This window comes from Calypte anna, chromosome 3 (assembly GCF_003957555.1).
Source record: "Calypte anna isolate BGI_N300 chromosome 3, bCalAnn1_v1.p, whole genome shotgun sequence".
Classification (NCBI taxonomy): Eukaryota; Metazoa; Chordata; class Aves; order Apodiformes; family Trochilidae; genus Calypte; species Calypte anna.
The window spans coordinates 84,631,848-84,652,715 of record NC_044246.1 but is presented as its reverse complement, the minus strand read 5'-3'; the positions used below and the strand labels follow the sequence as shown (position 1 = coordinate 84,652,715).

The 20,868-nt window shown below is 36.5% G+C and overlaps 1 protein-coding gene across 4 annotated transcripts in view; it reads left to right on the top strand.

The window, feature by feature from the left end:
* EPHA7 (EPH receptor A7) overlaps positions 1 to 18,631 on the top strand; it is a 161,315-nt gene extending 142,684 nt beyond the window's left edge. For 2 of the 4 annotated variants that reach the window (XM_008506227.2, XM_008506226.2), the window contains exons 15-17: positions 3,317 to 3,510; positions 4,618 to 4,773; positions 5,948 to 6,078. In XM_008506227.2, the coding sequence (XP_008504449.1) occupies positions 3,317 to 3,510; positions 4,618 to 4,773; positions 5,948 to 6,062 (465 nt within the window). In that variant the 3' untranslated portion in view covers positions 6,063 to 6,078. Of the gene's footprint in view, positions 1 to 3,316; positions 3,511 to 4,617; positions 4,774 to 5,947; positions 6,800 to 18,435 lie in introns of those variants that run through there. The other 2 variants (XM_030446779.1, XM_008506228.2) reach the window with 2 other exon arrangements.
* The last annotated feature ends 2,237 nt before the right edge of the window (positions 18,632 to 20,868 follow it).

Here is a 20,868-nt window from a genome sequence, read left to right as displayed (position 1 = left end):
TAATTACTACTTGCAGTTTCATCTCTTTTTAGCATCTTCCATATAACCTTCAATAGCACACAGTTAAGAGATGCATCAATTGCTTGATAAAATAATTTTAAACATTTTTGTGTGTTGTGATCTTGAAGAATATCCTGAAAGATACCTCCCAAAGCATCTAAACATCCTACTAATCCCATAGAAAATTCTATGATACAAAAATTTAGAATAATCTTATGATCATTTATCCTCCTTCACCATTACCAAGAGTATTTAACTGGAATAAAAAAATGCTAATTTTGTCTCTTATAATGTTGCATAAATACCCAGGCACTTTATATATCTCAAGTGTATCTTTTTGGCCAAAATTAAATGCAGTTGTATCCATAGACCAGACCAGATCTCCTAAAAAGTACATCTTCATGACACTGGCTCTTTAAATGACATTTCTTTATTTTTTTCTCCCTTTCTTTAAGTCATTATTTTGGATTCATGGAGGATAGGCATTTGTGTTGTAATCGCTTATTAAACAGGAGTCTTGCTTTTAGCAGTCACCTGGAACTAGGGTGCACCAGAACCCTCATCCAACAGTCTACCCTCAGAGACACGGTGTGCTGAGCACACAGGATCCACAGAGCCCCCTCAATTTCTCAGAACAGGGGGTTCCCATCAGCTTAATCATTGATGGTGACAATAGCCCTAAAACTTACCCAATTCCCGTGCTGGTGTTTGCCAGTTCTTGTTCTCATTCAATAACTGACCCTAGTGCAGATTAATCTTCAGAAACGGGCAAGAGCTTTGGCTTAAATATTTTTCCCTTTCTGTAGTCCTGACTTTATTGCCATTATTATTAATTTATATTATTATTTTATGCCCAGAAGCAGGTTGATAACATTATATTGTCTAGTTACTTGTATGATTTACATTTTGACAGCTAGGATAGGCAATGAAGAGACCTGTCTCTCCTGTAATCTACTTCATATCCTCAGCCTGATTATGATAAAAGCATGCTTGATTCCTAAGAGTTTTCCCTTTTTCTCTTTTTGGAGCAAAAGCAGGATTTTAAGAACAAATTATGGGAAATGTATATAATATAAATCAATTCTATTAGTAAGAACTCCAGCTGTGTTCTCTTTGTAGCTTTGCTTATTTAAAAGAAATAATAATTTCCTGCATCTGTTTCATTATCTCTGACTGCTGACTTTTGAATCCCAGCCACACTTTTCTTAGCAGGCACCAGTTATTCCCTTCGAAGTACCTAAGTTTTATATAAACTTTTTTTTTTTTTTAAAGAAACTTTCCTTATCAATACTTTTGAACTGATCATCTCTAGCTGACTCATTTTGTATTTCCTAGTTTCACCCTCATCAACTAGATTCCCACCTCTCTTCAAGATTCTCTGAAGGTTGTAATGAATGTGGAAAAGTACCATTCATGATCCTTTCCTTCATATTTTCACTGTCCATTACACTCTTGGATATAGTCTGATCTGGATGGTTTGCCACTTCTAAGGGTCTTAGATATATTGGTGGTTGCGTTATTGTTGTTGTCACATTCTTTTTCATTCCTCATTGGTTGTCTCTTTATTCTCACCTCCTATGCAACTGCTTTGTGGTAATTCATATGTAGAAAACACAAAATGTTCAATACTTTTTATCTTTTAAAAGAACAGAAATTTATGCATTACTTTTCATGAAACACCAGTTTCATGCTGTTGCTATACAAGCTGTTGCTTATTTTTCATATTTATTCCACTTCTACTTATAAGCATAAGGAACTACTCTTTTTTTCCCCCCTTAATACTGCTCTAAAAGGTCTTACATTTTATTTTTAATATTTTATTTCCTATGCAATACCATTCTTCCAATTTCCCTATTACTCTGCAGAAACCCTCTCTCCCCATCCTATCTGACAGATAACTTCACTGTCTCTAAAAGTTCACTGCCCTTCTTCAAGATGTGGATGTTACTTCAGGAATTGAATATTTCTCAGTCATTTTAGAGCTGTAGGAGAGTAGTGTCATTCTAAATGTTCAAATAGAAAGCTGAGGCCCAGGGAGATGAGAAAACTTCCTTCAGGTCAGGAGGATATTCTGTGACACAAACCTCAGTAAGTGCCATACCACAGGGCTATGCCTTCTCTTTTTACAAAGCTTATTTTCTGCAAAAGGTATTGATACAGTCATGGATTTCAGCCAGATTTTTGAAGGTCGTTTTGTATTCTTTGCATTTCTGTCTACTTTACAGGCCAGTGCTTTTGCATTTTCTCATACAACCTATGGAATATTTTTTTATCTGGAGTTATTATTTTCACTAAAACCTAGATATACAGCACCCTTATTTATCAAACCAGTTCTACTTCCTAAGGCTAAGTCCAGAACCGCTTCTGATCTTGCTTTCTGTACAAATCGAGGGATTGTGCATTACCCTTCAGGAACAAGCACTCTTCCTTAGCAATTCTAATAGTGCTGTGTCAGTCAATGTCAGTATACTTTAAATCCCCCATGAACAGTATTTGAGACCTTTTTCACAAGCCTTTCTTATCTGCCGTGCTTCCTGATGTGCTTTCTTATCCTGCCCTCAAGGTTTACAGCAGTTTCCTGTGATTTTACTTTACCCATTTTTATTTTTTACCTAAATCAAAATGGATTTGGCTAAGGAAGTAAATGAGTGGGTGTAATTCTTGGTTTAGACATTTATCCTCTCCTTCCATCATCTCATCATCTAGCAGCATCTCTTATTAAATCTAACTTTAGGTGATATATTAAAATACCATTCATCCTGTCTTCCTCTCTCATGTGGTGCATTTCTGTTACTTTATCATTAACATGGCTAGACGTAGAATGCAACTTTTTTCCCTAACAATTTATATTTGCTAAACATTTTTCTTGGATCCTTTTATAATATCTTCAGGCATTTTGTATTTCATATGTGCATGCCAGATCCCTATCCATTTACAAGTTAGTTGCTTCTCTCATACACTCTTTCATAAAAGCCTTGGGGCAAGTAATAATGCTTTCTGAAATAACTCCATTTATCAATCTATCTGTTGCTCCCTTGGTAAACTTAATTGCTCCTCTGCGCTGCTCACTTGAGTACGTAGCTATGTTCTGCACATATAAAACAATATGTTGAATAATCCCTAAGATAAAGCGGGGGCAAGTATTTGAAAACATGAAGCCTAGTGTCAAAACGACAACCTCATATTTTTGCAGCACTGATGGCAACTTTTGAGTTTATTGATTTTTAATTTTTTTCTTCTTTTATTTCTTAATCTGGGTAGCAATATATATTTCATATGTATCCCTTGAAAAACTATTAACTATGTTGGCTACTAGGTTATAAAAGCGATTGAAGAAGGCTATCGTTTGCCAGCACCCATGGATTGCCCAGCAGGACTGCACCAGCTGATGCTAGATTGTTGGCAGAAGGAACGTGGTGAAAGGCCGAAGTTTGAGCAGATAGTTGGTATTCTGGACAAAATGATTAGAAACCCAAACAGCTTGAAAACCCCACTGGGAACCTGTAGCAGGTAAGAAAAACTTTAGCGTGTTTTGGTATGATGGTGCATGTGGCTGGGTTCTGGATGTTCTGCTTGATGACTGGCTCAAGTTCACTCTTACTCCATATACCTCTCAGTTCCTCCTTCCTCCTGTTCCCTGTTCTTCCTTTCCCTCATTTGCCCTTCTTTTTTACCATGCTGTACAAAGCCAAAAAGGACTTCCTTAAAAAGTAACCAAAATAAAGAAAGTAAATATCATGGAACTAACGCACTTATCAGTAAACTACTGCCTATTTGTCACTCTTTCCACACTATTCACCACTGGTAGTCTTTGTTTTCCTTGTTTCTTAAAATTACAAAGTCTTTGGGGCAAGGATCATCATCTCCTGTAGTCTTATATGATGCATCCCTTACCCTAGGAACTGTTACAATATGAAACAGTAATTAATGATACTCATGCTTGTCCAATGAACTTTGACATTGCTACACTCTGGGTTTTTTTCTTTCCTTTTCAGGATTTTATTCCTTTCAGTGATTGCATCCTATTTTGTTTCACATTGTAGCTTTTAATGGCTTCTTCATAAAATTTAGGTGAATTACGGTGGTAAACTTTTGATTCACTAGCTAGTTCACTGCACTAGGGAATCAACCAGCCTGTGTTCTGCTCCTGGTTCTTCTACTAACTGATTTGCTGTTTAACCTTAAGCAACTTATTTTGTGTCTCTGCTCCTTTCTTGTCTTTGTTTTGTCCCATCTGATTGAATAATGGGAATAGCTACTACTATATTTTCTAAGATGCTTAAACTAATAGCATCTTTGTTTTACTTAGCAACTTCAGTTGCAGCTGCTGCCATGCTAGGTAATAAGGCTGATTTTCAGTTGGTAACAATAGTCCATTAGGCTGATTTTGCTCACTCTGACCTCTCATCTTTTGCGTGAATAAGCTTAGAAATCCATATTGTGAGCTACAGAGTAGTTGAGCTATTCACAGAATAATCTAAATTGTATGAAGGCCTAGTAGTTTCTACTCTTGTCATTTTTAATACCCCAAACTTATTTGACTCTCACCTTGCTAAATACTCCCTGATGTATTACTCTCTTTGGAAACAACTTACTTTCCTTTTTCCTTCTCCATAGACCAATTAGCCCTCTTCTGGACCAGAACACTCCCGATTTTACCACTTTCTGCTCCGTAGGCGAATGGTTACAAGCTATTAAGATGGAAAGATATAAGGATAATTTCACAGCAGCAGGCTACAACTCTCTTGAATCAGTTGCCAGGATGACTATTGAGTAAGTTAGTACTGGGCATGTTTCACTTACATTTAGGGATTTTCTAGGTAAAATAATACACGATGTTCAATTTCAAAACTTCACCCCAAGGACAAACGTAGTACTTGAGGTTAAGACAGATGGTTTAGCAAGTGATGATGTTGTACTAGAGCATCCCATGAAAGGGGAGATACCTGCTACCAATGTGTGGCATCACTTTTTTCCCCTGCTTTTTAGACCAACTGAAATAATGCCAAGTGGCTAGAATTTGAGGGAGAACATGGCCCATTTCAAAGTATATGTGTATAGGAAAATAGCCACTTTGCCTCCACTGCCTAATTGGTAACTTTTTGCAGATGTGTAGTAGGGAAATATTAAATTTTCTTTTAATTGGCTGGGGGCTCTTTGTCCTGCAAGAAATGACTTTGTATCAGGATAAAAGTCTATAGAAGCAAAACAATTTTCTGAAGGCAAGCGTGGCCTGTATTGGTACCGCCATCTTAAACAGGTCTTCTATATACCATGCAAAAACATCCTTGTCTTGGTGTTTGCCAGACACATGTAATTCCTCTTACAGAGAGCCTTTTCTAAAAGTTTATAAACAATATTCTCAAGTGTGTTACACTCTTCTTGTTTGCTTGTCATTAGGAGTCCCAGCCTAGAGCTTGAGAACTGTCATAAAAGTCCATAAGCTACTATTAGGTCAGTAGCACTAGTATCAGTTGAATTGAAACAACTGCTCCTCTTCCACTTGCATGATGGGTACGGGTTAATATGAAAAGGGTTTCTCTAGGCATCTCTTTAGGAAGCAGAATGGGGTCCCCAGAATCTTGTATTTATAAATAACTTTGTCCTGAAAGCCAACCGAAGTATTTGACAAGAGAAGTGTCTCTTTCTTCGGGTGTCATCAAAAGCCACAGTAAAACCTTATCATAGTGCAAAACTTGCTGGCCTCATTCTCAGATGTGGAGGCAGCTGCGGTGTAATTCCATGACACTTGCCATGTAATTGCACTCCTCGTTGAGAAGCTGCACAGCACCCATCTGAACTTCCAAGTACTGAGCTGAGGTTCCAGTGTAGCTTCTGTGTTAGAAACCTGTAGCACAGACCACTACGTAGCTTTGACTCAGAGTTGAATACCATACAATAGCATCTAAGTTGAAAAATTAACAATGTACGCATTTATCTTCCCCAGGGATGTGATGAGTTTAGGGATCACGTTGGTTGGTCATCAAAAGAAAATCATGAGCAGCATTCAGACTATGAGAGCACAAATGCTACATTTACACGGCACTGGCATCCAAGTGTGATAGACATTTCTCCCTTATGAGGGAGGTGACAGACTGAGAGAACAGCACTGGCCTTCAGTATATATGAAGTGCTGCTAGAAGACACTTGATATCCTGGGTCCTTCCTGCAGTGAATAGAAGAGCTACAAGAAGCACCTACAGACTTGAACTCCTAAGTGCCACCAGAATTTATGAAAAGGGAATTAGAATCCACCAGTGGTGGCAAGGAAAACAGCAGTGACAATAAACAAAGTACTACCTGAATAAACATACAAACACCTTGAGCTCTCTAACCTCCTTTTTATCTAATAGACTTTTTAAATGTACATAAAAATTTAAAAAAGAATATATTTGTCAGATAAATCATGATATTATTGTTGAATTCAACAAAATATTTTCCTTAAATCTGTGATTTCTGAACCTTTTTTTAATCATTTGTGTTTTTTCTTCATAAAGACTTTCTTTTAGTATGATGTTTATATCTTTGGACCTTTTTAGTGCTAATTCTATGACACATTACTACACTGGGTACCTCTGAAGGATTATTCGAGTTCCTAGAGATTTAAGAAGCATGACCAAGCAATGTATATCTGTCCGAATTTTGGTATCCTTTTGTGCCATTTACTTTTGTTAAATCAGCACCGTATTGACATGGCTAGCTAATTGGCAGGGAGTTAGGAAAATGCAAGTTGCCAAGAGCTCTGATATTTTTTAAAGAATTTTTTAAGGTTACACATATACTATCTTTTAAAAGAAAATAAAAGAGAAAAAAAAAAAAAAAAAAAAAAAAAAAAGAAGAAAGAAAAGAAAAGCAATAATGACCCCTAAGTAGTTCTAGGCACTTTTAGTAAATTGTTTGCAAGATGATTTTAATGGACTAGAGTTACAGTGAGATATATTCTAAGATGCAGAACTACAACTGTAAACTTGCTGAGATACTGCATTGAATGGACAAGTGATTGTAGGAGTGTCTCAGAATATGGGTGCAGTTCTCCAGTGTTTCCTAAACCAGTTAATCTGAGCACATCACATTTTTTTTCAATACTCTGCATTAGCAAATCTGAGAGAAATAGCTGGCATATATTTTATATGAGTTTAAGCCGTACACAGTCCAGCTATCAGAATAAGGACATAGATTTTATATGAGAACTGTAGAGCATGAGGCAAGGGGCAGTTCAAAATTTTCAAGTTTTTAATAAGCTTTTGCTTCTCTGAACAAACATGCATGTGTGTGCTCACACAGACACAATAGTCACTCATCAGGAACACAGATGGAAGAATAGTTGCTCAGTGGACTATCTTTTTACACCATTTGCTTACATATGAATTTTCTTTGATTAAAATATTTAACTACCATAAGCAATAATGAAGGGAGTCTTTACAGATATTGCAGGAATGTATATGAACTAGAGAGAAATGCTTTAAAAAAACTTGAAAATTGTGAACTACCCCAGCAATGAAATGCTGTACTTCCAAAGAGAATTGGGCTGCTTCTATTGATTTTGATAGAGAAGGATCCCAGGGATCATAAATTGGTCTTGTTTGATAATGTGGGCATCCACACAAAAAAAATAAAAACAAAAGAAAAACCCTGTAAATGTTCCTTTGTAAAACTTGTAAATTTTATTTATACTGTCTCGTTTTGTACACACATTTATGTGTAGTGAGCTCTGAATACATTGAAAATGCACTATATTTTTCTATTTTACTTGCAGAGCATCACAAACAAACATGTATATTCAGTGCTACATAATGTGTTTTCCCACATTTAGGACCAAAGATAGTTATCAAAAACTTAAATGCATCATTTTCCCCCTCCTTTTTTCTCCCCGTTTTTAGATCACTGTACAGTGTTATATTTGTCATTCTATTTATTTGTTTCATTAGAAAAATCAGTTTGGTTATACTAATTTTTTTTGTCCCCCCTGCCTTTGTTGAACAAAATCTGTAAAAAGCTTTTAACTAGCATAATCCCGTTACATAGACACTTCCATTTGTAATCTTTGTAATAGACTGTAAATATATTTTTGGAACTATAATGCAATGTGCATAAGGGTTATTTTTCAGTGTCCATATATGATTGTTTATACAATTCACAGCACTTTACAGTCATGCTGAGAAGTCTAACTTATTGCCTGGATTTGGGCAGAGTAAGAAAAAAAAGGTGAATATTCTTATTTCATATTAGATTGTCATTCAGTAGAAATGGAATTATTTTCATGTATGCAGCTCAAAATGGTTTTTTAACTATTAAAATTAATTTTCTAGAAATGCTGTAGAAGACACAGAGTAAACTACATGCCCAGGGTTGAAATTAGTGCATACAAGCACTCAACCAAGGCACTCTGAGTAGCTGTTGGAACACCCATAATTAATAAACATCCCATTTGTGTTCTAACAAATGCTAAGTGCCTCACTACTGAGGTAGCATCTGTGGGCAACTGCACGGGGTCCTTGTCAGTTTGGCTGCTGCTTTAGGCACCCAGCTATGAATTTAGGGGTCTAAGTTCAGGCACCTTCTTCCTTACAAGTCTCAGCTATTGTTTCTAAGGGCTTGGTGATTAAAAGTGCGATGCAGCAATGCTGGTATTGCTGAGAACCCACAAACCCTAAATGCAAAAGAGTTGAGGCCAAGCTTCACCTTTGTTCAATATTCTGAGGCACAGAGGCCTTGAAGCATGTGTGGTGACCTGGGCTCACACATGTGACAGTGAAGGCCCTAATGGTATTTCTTCCTTATTTTTCCTTGTTTGATTTAAGCTATTTTATTTGAATAATAACTATATTTTAGCATTCATCTGTATACCTTGACTGCCTTAACGTTGCCACAGATTTTTTACACATTTGAAAGTGGTAGAGTAGACCCAGAAAGCACAATTTGCCATCAGTACTCCTAATCATTTCTGTCTGTTCAGAACATTACTGCAGTTTGGATCACATGTATGTAAATGGATTTGTAACTGGTAGAGCAGCAACATGTTGACGTTGATTGAATTTCCCCAGCTTCCAGGAAAACATAGTCCAGTGTAAGGAAAATTAAAGTGCCAGAGAAAGTTGATGATCATGGGAGGAACCAAATAAAAATTTGAGTCAGAGGGAGAATTAAAGGCTAAATGATGAAACAAATGAAATTATCTCAGTTCTATCTTAATTTCATCGAAATTTGAAATCATGCAGTGAGAGTGATCTTTCTTTATCCATCTCCAAGCATCTAAAAGAGAGATGCCTAAAACAAGCAGGATGAATCTCCCTCTGTGAATGCTTTTCTCCATTACCTGTAGAGGGAACCCAGATGAGTAGCTTAAATTAGGCATCCAATATCTAGATAGCTGAAGTTAAGTGAGGTGATTCCTACCCTATGTGTCTTGGCTGCAGCAGTTTCCTCCACAAGATGAGTGTCAGAAAGGCAGCTCCTACGCTACTAATATACCCCAGAATGTATTTAAACTGGGCTTTATTACACAGAGAGGTGATTATTTTTTTTTTATTATTCAGAGATTTGTAACAGATCATCTAAATGCTTTTTGTATATGGATATTAATTCTTGAAAAAAGTTCTGATTGTTCTGAGGAAGACCTGTCTAGTAAATTACAGTTATTTAATATTTTAAATAATCAGAAATATTTGCTGACATCTTGCTTCAGTCCAGAGGTTATGTGATCAGATCTGGTAGTTGCTGTTTGCAAAATCATGTTTATCTAAAGCCTTTCATGTAAAAAACTCCAGGAGGCAAAGATGCTTAAATGTATCTCAAGTTGAATGTTGCCCTTAATATCTGAATAGACAAGTTCTGTCTGTATTATTCTCCATTTTAAATGAGTTTTTTATATTTGTCTAAGCTGGAATTATCTGGCATCCACCAAGGGAGTCTGAAAAAAATGATTTTAAATTAAATTTGTTTTTCTCCACTAATAGTAATATCCAGTAAATAGTTTCCACTGTTTTGAATGTTATGAGAACTATTGCTTTAATGTGGGGGGATGGAAGGGTTTATTTTTGTTTTGTTGTTGGTATTTTTTTACATTTATTGATTAGTAGTTGAAATAAAAAAAAATTAATAATTTGTCCTTATTATTATCCTTATAATTGCTTATAAAGCAATTTTGAGAATTATTTAAATTCCACAATTTTCAGGTTATTACCGAGACGGTGGTCATGTCACTCAAGTCATATTACAAAGCGATGCTGAGACACCTCACCCCAGAGGTGGGTTCAGCAGGCATTCTGTTGCCCAGTAATGGCATAAAGCAGTCCACTGGCTCTTTGTGAGGAGTGAAGGACAAATCAGCCGATAAAGGGTCATTTCCCCTTTTAAAAATGTGTATGTGACACGTTAGAGCTAACACATCCTTAACGCATTACTTCACTCCATGCAGTTAGAAATTGATATGGTCATCGTATGCATTTGTTTTTTTGGTGGTTTTTCTTTGTTGGTTTATTTTTTTTAATTGGTATTATTTTATTTATTTTTTAAAAGTGACATTTGGGGTGGCTATGAGAGAGAACAGACAGGATGACAAGCTCAGTTTAAGAAAAGCACAATACAAATTCTTGCCTAACAGTAATACTGGCAGCAGATGCTGCAGGGATATTTGGGTAGTTTTTGCTATGGTTTGCTGAACAACTAGCAAAGAAGGGTTTCTGCATGTTCAGGATGTACATCTGATTAAATAGCTCATATATAGAAACAGGGAATTTTTCCCCCCACTAATTTAGAATGTACTTGGAGACAATAGATTTGGGATTCACTAGATTACTCAAAAGTCTTAGACTCATACTAAGTTCTAGTAAAACAAGAAATTCTGGACAGCAGCCTATATTTTTTTTCCTATTCCCTTCAGGGTTCCCAAACCTAGCCAACAATTACTTTTAAACAGAGATCTTTATTGTTTGCATAGTGCAACCTTCTATTTACTTGGGAATTGGCAGTTCTGTAATTAAATTTTCTGCAAAAAGGATTTGAAGGGGTGAGGGAATACAAAAGTTTGGAAAAAATACAAAACCAACAGAAAACATGAAAACAAATAAATAAAGAAAAATATGGTCCAACAAATGACCTGTGAAACCCAAAGTATGACTAAGCTTACCATTTTTGTTGCACATTCTATACGGGAATTTGAAAAATACAAGAGATTAAACCATAAGCATAACATCTGTAATATCCTAACAAAAGAGATGTGGTAGAATGCAAGCTGCTTTTGTGGGAGTTTTTTCCTTTCTGGATTTGGCTTTGTGAGATTTTTAAGTTAAGATAATTAACACACACATTTAGACTAAAGTCTGCTGGGACAAAACTGGTGTGTCTAAAATATCTGTGAAATTCTCAGTGCACTTTCAGGGTGGGTAAAGGTCAGGCAGCTTTAAGGTGAAAGGAAATGTGCAGTTTATATTCTGTACCGACTGTATAGGTTTTCTCCAGAGAGATTATGAAAGGTTAAATAGGAAAAAGCTCAGTTTTGTATCTGCTGAAAAGTCAGAGGATGGGAGCGAATGGAAGTGCATGAGTGAGTGGAAGTTGTGTGAAGACATTCAAAATGTGTGAATCTAAGTTGTAGGGCTCTGCAAGACATTGCTGGTAGGGGAGTTAAAGAGGGTCATGATATTTTGCTTAAGTAAAGAGACAATGCTAATAAAATATACTTCATAATCTAGTGTGCAGTGGTTTCAGTACTCTGATTTTTCCTCAGGCCAGATTGGAATTTGTCAAAGAAACTAAATTGAGACAGATGGGAAGGCAACTGGTAATACACAACTCATTCATGCAGACTTGAAAGAGACATAAAAGGAGAATTTTACATTAACAGCCTGAAAATAGAACATGAACTCTGATGATATTTGCACTCAGAAGATTTTAGAGTCGTTTTCTTTATGCCTAGGGTAATGATGGCAGATTTTAGCACTGATACTCTACAAATTTGGAGAAATTATTGTCTAATTAGTCACCAAAACGGAACCGCAAGTCAAAAAATGGTTGATGTTTTGATAGACTGTGAAAAAAGATGTGATACAGCCATGCAAAACTTGCGTATCTAGCCAAATGAATCTTGGACAAAACAAGACATAATGCCTAGTGCCAGAATAGCTAAATCAGGAACAGAAAATCTCTTAATCCATGGACCAAGGCTTCTGTATTCGATTTAACCAAATAACCAATTGCAGATTTTTGCTGCTAATAATAATTAAGACTAATAATGAAAAAAACCTGCAACTTAGAGGTCACCTGATGAATCATGAGTAACACTGAAAAACATTTGATTCTTAAGACACAATAGCTATTCTCCAAGTCTATTGTGTGCTACTTCTGTTCAAGTTCCATGACTCTGAGTATTTCAAGTCATTTATAAACTGGAGACATTGTAGCTCCAACTCCTTAACTAATATCTTCCACTTTTCTGACAAAAAAAAAAAATATGCTGAGTCTGTATTTAGTTCATTAATTACAGTCTGTTTCTTGAAAATTACCAAGAAAAATGTGAGTTTAATTCTTACATTAAGAAACAAACTTCCTGCTCCAAAAATGCAGTCTCCCTGAGAAGAAAAATCATCCATGAGGTTTACTAGGTCATCCAAATGTGGCTTGAAAGAGGCTAGACTGAAGAATGATTGGTAGAATGTAGCCATGTTTATCCCTCACATTTCAAATCAGGCAATTTCTGGACTGTCATTCAACCTGTTTTACTATGCCAGTTTCCACTGAAGGGCTGCATGTCTATTTTTAAGATATTTGCTGGAAAATGTGTTTCAGTTTCTTTTCCTTGGCGACCAACCACCCTATATCAAGAATGCATGTGTAGCTTATGAGTAAGAAGGTGAAGGAATCTCAAATTAATTCTCACTAGGGTGTTACTTTCAGTCACACTCGTAAACTTAATGTGTTCTCCCACCGAGGTTACACATAGTAAGCATGAGAAATCTGATTTGCCTAGAATAAACATAGCAAAATCATCCAGATAACTCCTGAAGATGATTCAGAAATAACAGTTTTTAAGAAATGGTTATGATTTTGTTGAGAGAATCAAAGAGGTAGGTCTGTGAGAAGTCTGTGTTTGCAGTGTTCACACTTCATAAAAAAAACTCGCCAAAGTATGGAACTTTCTGGGTAGCTGATACCTTCTGTCACTGTCATTGAAACGACCACAAATGCAAAATTATTCATTAATTCATTATTCATAATTCATATTAATTCATAAGAATAAAATATTAAAAAAATTCATTGTCTAACAGAATTAGACTAAGACTTCACCATTTATTCAGTTTGGTCTTGGCAGCATGGACGCTCGCATGTAGAGTCAGTGAAGGAGTAAGATGGGTCCAGACAATTGGACAGTGGGATTGGGTGCAATAAGGAGGTTTTCTGGGTGGGAAAAGAGAGACTGAGAGGAAGTGGTGGACCTCTCAGTGACTTTGAGCAATCTTTGTATTTCTTTTTTTAGGATCTTTGTTGTGCAGAGCCCTTGCCCTCAGCCTATTTCATTTCAGGTCTCTCTTCTTGCTCTTTTACTTGAGTAGTCCCTTAAGTCCTCCCTTGTTATCAGTCAATATATAGAAGTGTCTTCTTCCTCAGTAGCCAGTGCTTGTAGTTTCATGGGCCTTTAGAGAGGAAAAACCGCTTAGATTCAAATCCAGGCCAATATGCTTACAGGAAGAATTTGGGCCAGCAAGACACTGAAAAGGATTTCTAATGAGAATTGTACTTTGATATTACTAGGCCTTGGTACTGTGGACAAATAAGTAATTGTTATTGTGGAGAAAAGGGCTGCACCTTACTAAATAAGTTACTTGCACTCAGTTCATTTACTGCCAAGACCAGGAAGGGGGGTAGCGAAGAGGACAAAAAGGCTTTCAGGTACTTCTTTGTAGTGCTCTTTTCAAAAGAAATAATTGTCTCAATGCCTATGTTACCTCAGCTTGTGAAAGAGTCAAAGCTTCTTTGATGCTTCCTACTTGCTGGCAAAAGCATCCCAGATGGACTGTGTGCTGTCTGTAGCAAATTTAAGTCTTAAGCCACTTCCTCTGCCATGAAACTGATTGATTGCCTAGCATGGGAATGTATGTTCCAGCCTTCCAGACGGTATAGTTCTTGAGATAGTTACTTGAGTAGCACGACACCAAAGTCCCTTTGCAGGTTTCTGTGATTGTTTCCTTGTGTAGAGATGTCTCTGACTTTTGAGAGGCATTTCTCCAGTTATGAGGAGGGAAAGTAATTTTTTTTCATTGTGCTCTACTTCCATTTCTCCCCAGCTGGCATTAGTCAATAATACCAGTCTAACCACACCCATGCTTCACTGGGAGGCGAGTAGGAGATGACAGTGAGGACGGAACATTTAATATCCCAGCAACAAGAAATGCAACATCTGTCTACCGCCAATGAACCATGGGTCAGGGATCTCCTTTCTAAGTCATTAGTATTGGTCAAACCAAACCAAAAAGTGTGGAGAAGGGTTATAAATACAGAAGAACTCATTCAGCCAGGCTTACAGGCTGAACTGCCTGGTAGCACCAATGACACAAGCTAATGGAGTTTGTTTAAAGTACTACTACTACTCGAATCCTTCTATTGGCAGTACAATCTAAAAGGGAGCTGGCTGGCAGAAATCAAAACACCTGGTCAAGGGATTATTTCAGGACAGTGAGATTAAAAAGTTACCTTCTGTGATTTTATATTCCCCATGCTGACTGAAGGAAAAGTCCTCTTTTCATTCTTTGGTTGTATTTCATACAGCTTTTATGAAATTATTATAACTGGCTTAATGAAAATCATATGGAAACTAATGCTTTACTTAACCCAAGTCTTTGCTTCTGAATCATTTGCTGAAAAAAGAATGAAGATATTCCCTAGAAATTTACCTGCTTTCAGTATAGAAAAGTATCTTAGTAAATATGGAAAAAAGAAATCCTTATAAAGTAAGCCTTTGAAGCAGCTAGTGCCATTTTGCACTTGTATTTTGAAGTAAGATTGTGTAAAGCTGAATTTATCTTCTTTTTTTAGCATCGGATGCTGTCAAGTTATTTCAATTTAAAAATGTAGAGGAATGGATATTATATATTTCATAATGTTTTTACAGGTGGTTGAATTTTTAGTTCTAAATTTAAAGCGCTTCACTTTAGATTCCAGAAACCATGTATCATAGCATAATTATGCATCTACATGTCTATCATAGAGCCATCACACCATATTTATGCAAAAAAAGAATATTAGAATTGGCAGTACTTCGACCATAAGTTCTGTTGTGTTTTTGCAATTGTTTTTGTTTTTACAACCTTTTGGTGGTGGAAGCCCTTGTTAGCTAAGGTCAGTGAGCATTAGTAAGCAGATGAATATGAAAACTGGAAGAAGCCATTTGCTGAAATTATGGACATATCTCACAGAAGCGATGTCCAGCTGTTACTGAACTCACTCTTTTTCCTTCTCTAGCATAAATGCCAGAGCAACTCAAGAGACTGTCTCCCTCATGCTCACTGACAGCAGAATCATGGTTTACCCTTGGTTCAGGATACACAGCCCTTAAAAGTATAACACCTATCTGACATCATTTTTCCTCTGTTTCCAGGAAGGCTCACCTCATTTTTTTGTGTGTGATTTGATGAGTGACCTACTGCTTTTCTGAGAACACATGGAAATTTTACATATCTCTTTAGTGAGAAAGGCATAAAAAGAGTAAGACTGACTCTACACCTTTGATCTGTGGGAAGGTGATATGAGAAGGCCAATATGATACTTTCACTCCCTGTGTGGGAAGAGGAGAAATTCTGTAGGTATTCACATAATGCCAAACACTTTGAGATGCAGCTGATTGCCTGGGAAGAAGGCTGATAAGGCTAAACTTAATCCCAAATTACCTCTGCAATTCCCACCTTCACTGTATAGTCTCTTAAATTTCTGAAGCACTTTTCCCTTCCATCAGTCCTCTTACTCTGAAACTGGTGTTTAGACCACTTCTCTGGAAACAATGAGACTGTTGTAAAATAGTTTTAAAAGGGAAGAGCTGGAGTGGCCTGTCATGTCTCAAAAGAGATAGCATCTTGGTCTGCAGGCCGCACACTCTCCCTTATCTTTCTGCCATTGCTCCACTTTTAGGTAAAAGGTATACAGTATCTTTGATCCTTATTTTATGTTTGCTTCCCATTGGAAAAATTAATTAAGCCATCTACTTTCAGTGAAGGTTTGGGGCTGTGAATCCCTGGAAATAGTTTACTCAGGACACATCTAGACTTATTGTTGGGATACCCAGAACTCTATTTAAGTGTTCTGGGTACTAGTTCTCGTCAAATTTTGGTTCTGTGAAAGTTAAGGTGTGGGTGAGCTTGTGCTCATGTTGGTTTGGTCCCATTATTGACTACAGTTATGGCCTTGGCATGCATCAGAGACTGGACAAATAAGTACTAAATCTGACCATATAGATATCCAAACCAATAACAGGCCCTTCAGCAGGGATTATCAGCTGCCTTAGCCACTTTGACTAGACTTCAGTTTCTGAAAACCATTTAAATTTCTCTCTCTCTCCCCAGGAACATAGAGTATCTAAGTCATGCCTGGAATGACAATGGCCATCAGGCAGCTAGAGATGAAGCATTATGATAATGAAATACTAGATGCATCCTACAGATGCAAGGAAATAGTCCATTCAATTTACCATGCATCACAGGAGGATCCTCACCTCCCATTTCTTGAAGTTCCCTACTTGTTAGCTTGTGCCTGATCTCTGCCCTAATGAACCCAGTACTTGGACACAAGAACTAGGTGCAGCCCACAGAAAAACTATGCCACAGTCCACAGTATACATAAATTATTTCATAAATTTGGAGACCTTCATCCTGGTGATGACCAAAAAAATTACAGTAGTAGAATAGCTGATAAATTTAGTCTGAGATTTTAAATACCTATGTATCTAAGCACTATTAGTGACTACCATTTGCGTGTAGCTTTGAATAAATTCAATGTCAATCATTTTTACTAATGCAAAGATTTAATTGTCTTCAAACTAGTAAAATCTAGCTACCAGAATAAAAACAAAATCTTCCTTTTGGAAAGGATTTCTCCTCAGAGTTCTTTCTTTTTTTTCTGCATTCTTTTCTCACACATTACTTCCATTACAAGGGTTTCAAAGGGCAGGTGCAGAAAAAACTAACAGAAGTGAGATTTAGCTTAGTTTAAACCTTCCTTTCAAATAAAATTAGTCCCTAGGACACTACACTAGAGACAGAAAAAAAACATTCTGTCCTTCCATCGGACTGTTTCCTCTAGCTTTTTTTTTCTTTTTTTCATTTTCTTTTTGCTAAGCCTCAGACATTATGACTATTAATTTTGTCAGATTCTCTTCTCATTTTATCATAAAACATCTGCTCCCATTTTGTCCAGTTTGGTGACAGAGATGAATGGCATGCAACAAGGTATTAATGATGCTTTTCTTTTGAATGATCTCTTCCTTTTGATTCACACTGTTGATCTAATCCATGTGCCGAAATGACAGATTCTTCTTTGGAATCAGCTGTAAGAATATTGGTTGGTATGGCAGAGGGACATTCCTCTGCTGGTTTATTTTTCTTTAGTAGTAGTGTTACATTGGCTTGTCTCAATGTCTGTAATAAGTTTCTTTTCTCTCAGGAATTTTCAAGTAATTTGAGAGATTGTTAACCGTATGTAAAATAATTTCTATTTAAGCCTGGCCTGCATCATCCAGTACTTCTGAAGCTATATTGTTTTAGAGATTTCAGATGGCTAGCCTGTCACTAAATGTACAGTAAAATCCACATTTTTATTTCCTTTTTTTTAAGCTTTGGCCTTTTTTTTGTTTGTTTGTTTTTTGGCAACACAAGTAACATTATTGTCTTGGGGTGCCTAATATCATGTAATGACTGAGACAAGTCAGTTAAGATGTTTTATAAGATTCTTGACAATACTGAGAGTTAATATTCTCAGTTAGGCTAAAGTCTATTTTTATTGTTTGCATACTAGAAGCTAACTACCATGTGTATGCTTTTTTTCTAATTAAGCAGAGATAAATTGAACACACCCATCCCACCGTTTTCCTGCTTCCCTCTTTTTAAAGAGTCTACATCTCCCAGTCTTTAATTTTATACCCCCACACCCATCTAAAAACTGCACCTCATCCATTTCTTTCCTTTATTTCAAATACTGAAATTGTCAAGTATAACCCTGTGACTCATTAAGATCCAACATGAGACACAACTACATTTCCTTCATGTTAGAAGTGTTTGCTTGGGAATCTTTGAGTTTATTGATGTTTACCTAGCTAGTCAATGAGAATTTCTGTCTAGTAGTGGTGTATACATGGCAATGACAATGATAGTGTAATTTGCCTCTATTACTTCCTAATATCAGGATTCTGCTGCACTGCCAATTTCATATCTGTTGTTATTATTTGTTTGACAGAATCAAAAACATGCCAGGTGCTTTGCAAAACAGAGAACAAGAAAAATCCCTTTCCAGAAGAGATGCCAGCCTGAATAGAAATGTCATAATGGCAGGAAACAAAGGAAGCAGAAAGGGGAAGCAAAACAAGAGTTATAACCATAAGATCATGAGATTGGTTTGGAGGCACAGTGAACGCTATGAGGCATTTTTTTAAAGCGCGTAAGGACTGTAGTTGGGATTAGAGAATGGAAATGTAGAAAAGAAGCATGGAAAGGAATGGAGAAGAAGGGAGGAACAGACTGGCAAGAGGAGGAAGAGTAAACAGAGGTGTATGGGAGAGGCCAGAACACACACCTGACAAACTGAGGATTATGACTAATGCCAACAATGAAAGACCACATCTGAAGAGCATGATGATTTCAGGATGATGGCGAAGCAGGACATGGCGATGCTGCTAGGCAGAGAAGAGCCAGCAAAGCTGCCCTGGAAGCCTGCCCTGGAAACTCCTCATACTAATATAACCCTGCTTCCCCATCTTCTTCCTAGCTCCCCTCTTATACACAAAATATGTATATAGAAGAGCAAAGGAGAAGGAGAAGCAGCTAAATCAAACATTTCCAAAGGCCATGCTGGGGAAGAAGTTTAAGCTGGGATGATACAGATTTATTCCTGCTGCTGCTGCTGGTAGCAAGTGACAGAAAACATCCTGTTAGTCTTTCTCATACCAATAAATCAGTGGGAGTTCTTGCCACTACTTACAAATAAGTCTTGCTGAGAAATACGCAGCAAAATTAAGATACTCCAGCCAATACAGGACATTTTAAAATGTCCTTTTATTCTAGATCAGAAAGAAGCAGAAATTATAACATTAATGGTGAAATGGAAACAGAGGAAAATATTTGAGCACTTCCTTTTAAATTTAAAAACAGCAATTTGAGTATTTCAGAAAAATATAAGGGAGATTTTCTCATGGAAAAAACAATACACTTTGTAACTTCATGAAAATTTCTGATAAAATGGGGAATATTATTTATGTTTGATTGGCTCTTTTTATTTTTGTTTTTCCTAGAAAATTGATGCATTTTTTGAAAGGAAACTGGAAAATTACCATTTTCAGTCTCTTAGACATTTTTAACTATCCTGATTTCCAAGTTAAGAATTCCTTAAGAATAAGAAAGCTGCAAAGTGGCCAGTCTAATCTCTTCTTCACTTCCTTCTCCTCTGCTTCGATGATCAGACTTGTCTAATACTTTGTCTGCAAAGAGCAAAACCAGTTTCTATGTCTCCCTGAGAAAAGGCATTTTGCCAACTTTTTTAAGAATTCTTAACCAGATCTGCTTACAAGAAATCACTTTTTTTTTCTTCAGAATATGTCTCCATTTAAATCCTCCTCACAGATTTTTCATTTTGCCTGGGAAAGTTTATCAGAAAGCACACTGGAAAGGCTCAGATCTTTCTGTCTCCAGTGGAACGGTTTTAGATATAGTTATAGTGTGCTAGATGGACTGATATGTCAGTTGAGACACTACTACTGCTAATGTGGTGTTCTATTACTTTGGCATATATATATATACACTTTTTGCTTGGTACTTCTTATGGCAAAATATTGATATTTAGGGTACTACGGTTACCTGTTGTGTTTTTTCTTCTCAATTTTAGAGGATAGCAGTGAATAAATTTTTCTTCTCCTTCAGGGTAAAATGGCTTTGCATGAGTCATTCATCTTGAATGTACACCAGAGTGATACCAAGCTAGTTGTTGTGACAGTTTATCAATATGATGCCCATTTTCAGTCTCTTCTAGAAGTGGAATGATTAAAGTATTGTCTAGTGGAGACAACAGCCTTGTTTAAGAATATCTTGGTGACTCTGAATAGGATTTAAAAAATTCATCTATGTGAGGAGCAGACAATTGAAAGTCATAGCTGAAATATTACAAAAATCCCCTAACAGGTTTGGTTTGTCCATCATTTACTTGAAGATTTTGGTAAATGGTTGCTTGGATTCTCAAATAGCAGCAATGTCCAAGTACCTTTTTTTTTTTAATTGTCTTCAGTTTGAACTTTGCTTAAGTTAATTAAACTCTTGTCACCTCAGGGTAACCTTTTAGCAATGAAGTTTACAGGATCTATTCTGTCAATGTAAAACTTCAGCAGCTGAAGAACATAGCAGGTATAGAAAGTTAGCACAATGTTCAGCAGTGCCCACCTGAGTAGTTTCATTCCACTATTATAGAAATAATACTGGATTGAAGTCATATAGGCATGATGTCAACTTACAAAATCTACCCTGCCTAAATTTCTCCTACAATCAAATGTAGATCAAAGTTTTATAACAGTCCATGTATCATTGAAAAAGAAATGGTAAAGCAGTGTCACACCATCGCCCCATAACACAGAAATTTTTGCATAAATTTATCTATATATTTGAAAGAATTCCATTAATTCAGTTC